Below are 9,420 nucleotides of genomic sequence, written 5' to 3' on the forward strand. Positions count from 1 at the left end.
TCGTTCTAGTTGAGTTGGAGTTGAAAATCTTACGTGGTAGGTCGTGATTTTTGCACCTTTTGAGTCGGGTGATTTTCCACGTAAAATTACCGTGTTCATTTTATTGCCTATTTGCTTTACGTTTAAGGAAAACGGTAAAAAATCAGGTTATTTAGTAATCCATACGGACACTCAAACTAACATGGTATTACAAGCTATGGACTTAAAAACAGGACCTTAAAACAATATTGTATTATGCGAATTGTTTCTTCTAAGAACTAACAACGGAATCTCTATACGCTGTTTTCCATCTCGATCACAACGTTTGATCTTTTTGTTTACTTTTTCAATAGAAATGATTTCAAAATATATCCACTTAATAGGTTCTTCAAAGCACATATTGCTGATACAATGAAATTAAACAAGTTTAGCTAGTATTAGGTTATAAAATAGATTATCAATTCAATGTAAGGAGCTAGAATAGATCACAGGATTGTTCCATCAATGGGATTCTACGTATAGTGAAAAAATACTTTAATGAATGTAGTTCTGCCCTTTTAGTAGTTTAGTTAAATCATCATCCTATATACGTAAGCCAAGTTTTCAAAGCTTACATCGAACGAATCTAATCTTAATATATTTGATCTTATTAGCACCATTTTTAATCTATATAAATAATATCATTTATACACGCACTCCCACCTTAAACATTTAAAATCCTACACTGTACAAGAATTGAAAATTCTACCCCATTACTGATTTGTTTTTGGCAGTATTTAATTCATTATTTATTCAATGAATATATACCCTACAATTAAATATACTATAGGAGAAAAGACTAGTTTATATTATTTCGTAATACGTAAGAGCCAAGTGCCTAAGCATATGACCTCACATCAATTAATTCAGTATACTACAAACATATATTCATACAAACATATATTCATGTTTGTCCCAATTGCTTAAAACATTTTTAGTTATTTTCAAACTTAATGTTTTATCAATTAAATCTAAAAATAGAAATGGAACAGAATAGACATGCATGCAAAATTAAAAAGCAGATGAAAAGAAAAGAAGACTTGAATTCTTTTTCAAAGCCATCACGTTGACCATCCAGATACACTGCATTAAAACTTTGGTCTAAATAGAAGGTTCTTTTACACGTGGGAACATTTCTGGGCCCTAGGATATTCCACGTGGCACATTATCCACCTTCTATTTTTCAAAACTAAGACCAAACTTTTTTGAACACCTTTATAAGCGCAAATTTACTTAGCCACCTCATTCTGCATGAAATAAACATGGATGAAGAGCCAAGCCATGGCAGAAAAATGGAGACTAAAAATGGTGGCAGTGGCCGAGAGATAAAATATCGAGGCGTCCGAAGGCGGCCGTGGGGGAAATTCGCGGCGGAGATTCGCGACTCGGCTCGACAAGGGGCTCGGGTATGGCTCGGGACATATAACACGGCTGAAGATGCAGCAAGAGCTTATGATAGGGCAGCTTATTCAATGAGAGGTCATTTAGCTATACTTAATTTTCCTGAGGAATATAATTTGCCTAGTAGCTCTTCACATTTTTATACTGGTTCTTCATCATCGAGGGAAGTTCTTGAATTTGAATGTTTGGATGATAAGTTGCTAGAGGAACTTCTTGATTGTGATGAGCAAAACAAGAGGAAATAAAGATAATGACCTCAATGTGTCTATCAGAAATAATTTTTTTACGTGTACACGATATTAATAAAATCTACGTATACACTACCATCTTTATACCTCACATATAAGATTACGCTGTATTTGTTGTTGTTACCTAAAGTCACATTATTCTTAGGATGGGGTGGTTTTTTTTTTCTCTTGGGTTCCCTTTTTCTTTTTATTATTTTACCTTTTGTTTTTGTTTTTTTGGTTTATGGGGATTTGGTTTTTGAATGAAGCAAGCAACCTGCAGTTGCAATGCTTCTAACACTATTGTACTGTACTTTGCAATGCAAATGATGAAAGGTCAAGAAAAGTCTTTGTGATCATAAATATTGCCATTTCTCTCAACAAATATTTTGATGTTTCTTCCATTTTTTGTCAGCAATACCACTGACAAAAGAACCAAGTTGATAAAAACTTGTGGCCCTTGATAATTTCTCAATTAGGTTGACTTTTCTTAACACTTTGCTAGCTAATAATATTTGAGTTTATGTCAGAAAATGCTACACTTGTCATTTTCGCGTTTCATATTTTTGGACAAACTTTCTCATTATAGTGTGCGTGCGCTGTGTCTATCTCTATGTGTGTTCATCTTTTCTTCTTCGCCTCCTTCTCAATTAAACATTTATTTTGCTATTTATTTATAATCATTCTTAGGCGGAATCCTAACGTAGCTAGTAAAGTTGCTATCATGTGACCAGGAGGTCACGAGTTCAAGCAGTAAAAACAGTCTCTTGCAGAATGGTGAATAAGAATATGTATAATAGACCTTTGTTTTCAGCCCTTCCCCGAACCCCGCACATAACGAGAACTTAGTGCACCGCGCTGCCCCTTTATTCTTCAGCAGAGCAGATAGATCTTACCAAGTTTGTTCACTCGACACTTCTATTGAGTAATTCGCAAGGTTTATCAGACTATATATGAAGTGATAATTAAGCCTATGTAATTTCATCAATAAGGTTTTTTCCATTATTACTAGACAAGTTGGGCGATTATATGCTTCCAAATTTAATATCTTCAAACCAGGCAGGGTTTGTGAAAGGGAGGCTGATTTTGGAGAATATCTTACCAGAACATGAATTATAAATGGCATTTGGATGTATATCTGTGTATGCTAATGTCGTATTGAAGCCGCTGGACAATTTAGGGGTGGGCATAAATAAATAACGAGAAATCGAAAAATCGGACAGGACCAAATTAATTCGGTTCATTGTTATTCTGTACTTTCCTTCGATATTAGTATTAATATTTGTATTCTTCGGTTCGGTATTCGGTATTAGAGTCGGTATTTCTATATAATTCGAAATATCGAACTTTTTAAGTGTATATATTACAACTGTATTTCTGTTTGGCTCAGGCCCTTGTCCATTTTGTAGTTCAAGTTAGTGTAGTATCACGGAACAGAATGTCATTGAGTTGGTCCTATTTAGTTGAGTTAACTCAGGTTTGCTAGAAGCTAATTATTCCGTAAGCTACTTAGAAATGGTTTTCTGTCAGTTTGGTATACTTCTAAATTTATTATCCTGGAATTGTATTGATTATCTTAATACTTTCTAGTTTTATGCTTGTTAAAGTCGTCAGCTTAGAGGCAGTATCCGTTTACCGCTACCAGATTGTTGCATTAGTTAGGCTCGTAAGTGTTTTGGAATAAACCGAACAGAAATAATATTTACGGTAATAACAGCGGAATAATAATGTACTACCGAGATACGGTAATCAACAAGAATAAAAAGAATAACAAGGATACACAGATTTTTAACGTGGAAAACCCTTCTGATTAAGGAAAAAAATCACAGGCCCAGGAGCAACAAAGTAATCCACTATAATGAGCAATTTTACACTCAGCAGTCCAGAGTAAAATACTTCAGTGACCACTATACACTCAAAAGAAATAATACCCTCTTTTAAGATTCTCACCTTACTGCAATATCGCTCACACTCTCTATTTTCCCTCACAGACTACACTGCCTGTGAATACCTCACACTGCTCTCTAATTCACAGATATGTTTTTGTAACGGCCCGACCGGTCGTTTTGAGCTATAGCGCGACGTTCGACAGTTTGAGGCCTTGGGTAGCTTCAACTCATGCTTTATGACTTGTACTGGTGGTCGGAATTGAATTTCGGGAAGTTAAGAGTTGTTTCGGATGAAAATTTCTAATTTTGGAAGCCTTAAGTTGGGAGAATCACTAAGGTTTGGAATTTGAGTAAACGACCTCAAAATCGAGATTATTTCGAGATTTGAGTAAACGACCTCAAAATCGAGATTTGAAGGTTCCGAAATAATTACGGACTTGGGCGTATGTTCGGGTTGAGTATGTTCGGGGCGTATTTTCAAAAGTTTTAGAATTTTATAAGTTTGGTTTGAAGTGAATTTTTATGTTATCGATGTCCGTTTGGGATTCCGAGTCTTAGAATAGGTTCGTATTGTGATTTATGACTTGTGCACAAATTTGGTATCATTCCGGAATGTTTTGATATGATTCATACGCGTTCGTCGAAATTTGGAAGTTTGAAAGTTTAAAGAAGGATTTTATCGTCGATTCGTAGTTTGGATGTTGTTTGGTGTGATTTGAGGTCTCGAGCTAGTTTGCATCATTTTTTGGGCATGGTTGGTATGATTGCACGGGGTCCCGGGGGCGCATCAGGTGAGTTTCGGACGTGATTCAGATCGATTTGAGCCTGGTGTAACCGCTTCTGCGAAAGTTTGGTCGCAGAAGCGATGTGAGGCTCGCAGAAGCGACTTGGGCAGCCTGGGCGTGAGGTCGCAAAAGCGGAGGCGAGCAACGCACCTGCGTATGCGCAGAAGCGAGGCCAGTGCCGCAGGTACGGGCAATTGGGCAGGTGCGCGAGGCTGTGTCGCACCTGCGACTGCCCAGGAACGAAAGAATTTCCATAGGTGCGCTGGGTTGCTGACAGTAGGCTTTCACAGGAGCGAAATTTGTTTCCGCAGAAGCAGGCCCGCATAAGCAGCTATTGTTCCACATATACGAAAATGTCGCTGGGTCTGACTTGGCTTTATACAAGATTTGGCCCATTTTTCTTCTTTTACACTTGGTTAGGGCGATTTTTGGAGAGCTTCAAGGGGAGGTTTTCATCAAACAATACAAGGTAAGTGATTCTCACCTATTACAAGTTAAAAACACGGTTCGTATATGAATTTAAATATGAAAATTAGTAAAAATTTAGAATTTTGGTAAAAAATCTAGAAATTGGTATTTTTGGATTTTGACCATGAAATTGGGCATGGAAATTGGGATAAATTATATTTAAGTTCGTGGTGTTAAGGGTAAAATTTATCCTCGAAAATTCGAAATCCGGGCACGTGGTCCCGAGGGATTGACTTTATTGACTTTTCGAGCGGAGATGGGAATTGTTGTAAGTTGTTAATTTGTAAGCACCGGAGTATATTTTGATCTATTTGCACATTGTTTGACTAGTTTCGGATCGTTTCGCTTGGAGTTGAGTATTATAGTGGCGTTGGAGCCGATTATAGAACTTCAGAGCGAGGTAAGTCTCCTGTCTAACTCTGTGAGTGGTAAACTACCCCTAGATGATGTATTTGGTATGTGCTACTTGTTGCAGGGGCTACGTACGCACGAGGTGACGAGAGTTCGTACGTAGCTAGATTCATGTTATTGTCCGGGTAGACTTAGGTTAACACCATCCTATAGCTGTACTATTTGAGTTGTCCCTTGCCTATTAAATTCCTTTATTTTACATTACGACCTGAGACGAGGCTTGCGTAGAGTGATAGACATGCTATGGTAGAGATTCGACGGGCTTCATGATTAGCCGCAAAATAATTGTACTCCTCTTACGAATTTCTTTAGCATTATGTGTTTTCATCGAAAGGTTTCCCTTAAAATATATAACTCACATGTCTATTAGTGAGATGGGTCAATGACCCGTTAAAGCTTCTTATTCTAATGGGATCGAGATGTTCGCCTCTGCACTATAATAGATACATATATGGTTCATGATGTTTGACCCTCGGCAGTGCACACATTATGATGGGATCAGGCCGTACGCCCTCGGCAAGATTATGTATCACACTATCATGGGAGCGGACCATTCGCCTCAGCAATATAATAGATGTATCTATGGTTGGCGCCGTTCGACCCTCGGCAGTGCACATATTATGATGGGATCAAGCTGTACGCCTCGACATTCCTATAAAATACTTTTATGAAATCCTGAGTAATAATTGACAAGAAGCCAGCATATCTGCGAGTTTTCCTAATTTGAACTGCGACGACCTATCTAGCGAGGTCCATTATATATACTCTGATTGAGGAGGCAACTACTAGCTGAGAGTTTGAGTTATTGCTGAGAGGAGAATTGTACCACGTATTTATACTTGTTATTTCTTTTATTTACTCTGACTCTCATCTGTTTACTTCTATTGTATGTGTCTTATTGGACTACTAGTAAGTGTCGATGTCGACCCCTCGTCACTACTTCTTAGGCTGAATACTTATTAGGCACGCATTGATTTACCTACTCAAGCTACAGTTGTTGCACTTTTTGTGCAGGTACATATGTGTCTGGTGGTCTTTTGGGTGCAGAGACGCGACTATTGCGGGGATTTTACCGTGAGCTGCATTTCATGTTATGATCCGCAACCTGCAGTCTTCATCAGAGTTATTTATATTCTCCTGTCTAATTTGTATTCCAGACAGATGTTGTAGTTTATTATATTTACTAGTTGATGCTCATGCACTTGTGACACCGGATTTTGGAGGTTCCTCTGGGTTGTTCATTATTGTGGTTCGTGTAAACATTATTATTTACCCTGTAAATGTTATTTGATACTGTTTAATTAGTGAAAATTATGATTTTAAAATACTAAAATGAGTAATTAAGTTGTTCAATCATCGTTGGCTTGCCTGACGGCGGTGTTTGGCGACATCACGACCTTTAGTGGATTTTGGGTTATGACAGGTTGGTATCAAAGCGTTATGTTGACTTAGGTCTCACGAGTAATGAGAAAGTCTAGTAGAGTCTTGCGGATCGGTACGTAGATATTTGTACTTATCTTCGAGAGGCTACATGGCTATTAGGCGCATTTCCCTCTTGATTTCCTCATCGTGCGTTTTGATTTCATTGAGGCTTGTGTCTTTATTTCCTTCCTACTTAATCTTACCCAAAGTGGGGCACTTCTTATTGATTGGGCGTCGAGGTGTTGTAGTGGTACTGCAGATGTGGTGCAGGATGTTTTTCCCTATGTGTTCGAGCATGCTATTATCGTCACCTTGCGGAAGGATGTTCTTTTGTTCCAGTCAGTATCTGTATTTTCTATGGTTTACTGTGCATAGGTTGCTACGATGTCTAGGCGTTGTTATCACACAATGTTGGTATAATGGTGAAGTGCTTGTTTATATGTCGAAGCAGCGAATGACTTGAAAGAGGATTTTTCGGTGCATGATTTAGAGGTTCGGCATTAAATTCCAACAGAGGAAAGGCAATCGGTCTATGGACGTTCAGGTTTGGGTTGATGGAGTAACGAGACTTGGTATTTTTTTAGCGTGGTGGAATTCTCATTTGTGATGTAGTGGCATTATCCTTGTTCGAACGTATTAGGCTTCCCCGGTGTTATGGTCTTCTTTGATTTTACCTTCGGGGCAGAGTGTTGTGAAATGGTGCCTGAGGGACGGTTGTCAGAGATAGAGGTGTGTAGCGGTTCAGAACCGAATTGGTATTTCTAATGTTGATGGCTAGAGAAAGATGATCTTCTAAGAGATTTAGAGATGGTAGCAATTCATTACTTCCGGTGCTACAGGTATGGATTTGATTTGAGATAACATTTGGGCAGTAAAGTATGAGGAAGGATATGCCGGGAGGTGTATCATGGCGGATAAATTACTAGCAGGTCAAGTATGAGAGCAGAGGTCGAGAAGTTTCTTAAAGGAGATGGTTTGACCGAAGTGAGAGTGGCAGACTAGCATATAGATTCTGTGGTAGGATAGCCACGTGCTTTGAGGGAGTTTAGAGAGATTTTGTGAATCGTGATGGATGTTGATTTAGTCCACAGATTAAATTTGGAATGGTGGTTACCGTACGAAAAAAGATTGAATATGGCAGAAAGAAGTTGCTTGAAATGAAGAGGGGTGCGAAGGTTTGATTATCGTTTCGGATACAACATGGCTTCTAGTTTGGAATGCATTGTCGGACTTTCAGTTGATGTCAATGAGGAATGAACGGACCGGTACAGCTGGTAGGCGAGCATGGGCTCGGGAGAGTTTACTGATTTCGTTGTAGTTGTACCCAGGGCATCATCATTGTAGGATGTCGGTAAGGAATTCCACAGGTGGGTGATCTCCTGTGAGCAGAATTAGCGGTTGTGTGATTTTGATAAAGTTTCTATGAAAAGTCCTACTTACTACGGAAGCGGAAAGTCAGGTATACGATTATGACTGATAATTCGGAATGTTCATGAAAAAAAGAATTAATAAGAAACTACAAGAAATTTGGCGGGTTGACGGTGTGAGATCATGGTAATTGAGAAGAAGAAATCTCTATGGGTTCTAGGTTTATATCATTGTAGCTTAAGCTGAGTGAGGGAGACCCACCGCCTACGATTAGATCGCGCGGCTGTTTGCTTGTGCGGTTTCTGGTTATCGATGCGTTGGTGGATTAGTTATGACTAAGAAAAGAAAATATCAGTAGTAATTCGAGTAAGGAACTTGATAAATGTGTGTTATACTTCACCTTATCGATTGAGGTACAAGTTTTAGGAAGACCCTCAGTTTATGCTTCTTGTGGATGTAATGTACAAGGAAAAGAATTAAGCTGGTTGCTTCTTTGAGGGGGTGTTCACGTGCTAGCATAGCGTTGAAGTTTGGTTATATTCGGGATCAGGTCAGAGTGGGTGACTCTCAACAACAGTCCTAGTGAGTTCAAGAATTAAAGTGCAGTGCCTAAGGATTTCAGGTCTGTTGAGTGGTTAAGGTTCAAGTTTTCACAGTGGATTACGAACGGGACTTGGAATGTTCTATGCTATCATTGGGTATGCAGTGCAGTATTGGAGGAAAGGAAGAAATAACTTCGGATTCGCGGAAGGTCTTGCAGAATGGGGGCACCAGTTGGAGATGCTATTGTGCGCGTAAGGAGAGCATGAGATGATTCATGGGTATAAAGACGATGTGGTCTCACGATTCAGGTCACTCAAGATGAGTGCGGATTGAGTTTGTTATGTTATGAATGGAGCTATTATATTTCTAAGTAAGTTCAAGAGTAAATTGAGAGAAGTTGGGTCGGTTAGTAATGGTTGAGTCGACATGATTATGGCGATGATCAGTTCCTTCGGTGTGTGAAGTTATACATGTGGTTTGTGGATGTACGTGCGGGCTTGACAGCCACCATAACTTGATTGATTTGGGAGGTATTTGAGTCAAATGGCCTTGTTGTGTAATTGGATTCCGGAAGAGTCATGGCAGTTTAGATCACAGCTCAAGGTTTGTATTTTCTTTGGTTTGGGAATTCAATTGCGTATTGCATTGGTTCTTTTGAAATGAGCAAAGTTAAAGATTTCTAGCCAATTAAGTATTTATTCTACTAGTAGTTCAAGGGTTATGGTGAATACTTATATTATCGCGTAGCGGTATGATAGGTGCAGTGAGCGGCATGTGAATTTGAAAGTTAAGGATCAAGGTTGTGGTTCGGTATTGTCAAGAATGTCACGATCTCGGATGAGCAGGGGAGAATTTAGATGTTCAGAGTAAGCTGGCATTTTCTTTGGT

At 38.8% G+C, this 9,420-nt stretch overlaps 1 protein-coding gene across 1 annotated transcript; it reads left to right on the forward strand.

Annotated features, from left to right (window-relative positions):
* Window positions 1-1,280: 1,280 nt before the first annotated feature.
* On the forward strand, window positions 1,281-1,664 carry LOC107766165 (ethylene-responsive transcription factor 14-like). Its single transcript, XM_016584910.2, has one exon. The coding sequence runs from the start codon at window positions 1,281-1,283 to the stop codon at window positions 1,662-1,664; it is 384 nt and encodes a 127-aa protein (XP_016440396.1).
* The last annotated feature ends 7,756 nt before the right edge of the window (window positions 1,665-9,420 follow it).

Source organism: Nicotiana tabacum, chromosome 14 (genome assembly GCF_000715075.1).
Source record: "Nicotiana tabacum cultivar K326 chromosome 14, ASM71507v2, whole genome shotgun sequence".
NCBI classification, from domain to species: Eukaryota; Viridiplantae; Streptophyta; class Magnoliopsida; order Solanales; family Solanaceae; genus Nicotiana; species Nicotiana tabacum.

Coding starts and splice junctions, on each gene's coding strand:
- LOC107766165 (XM_016584910.2), top strand. CDS start 1,281: ATGGATGAAGAGCCAAGCCATGGCAGAAAAATGGAGACTAAAAATGGT.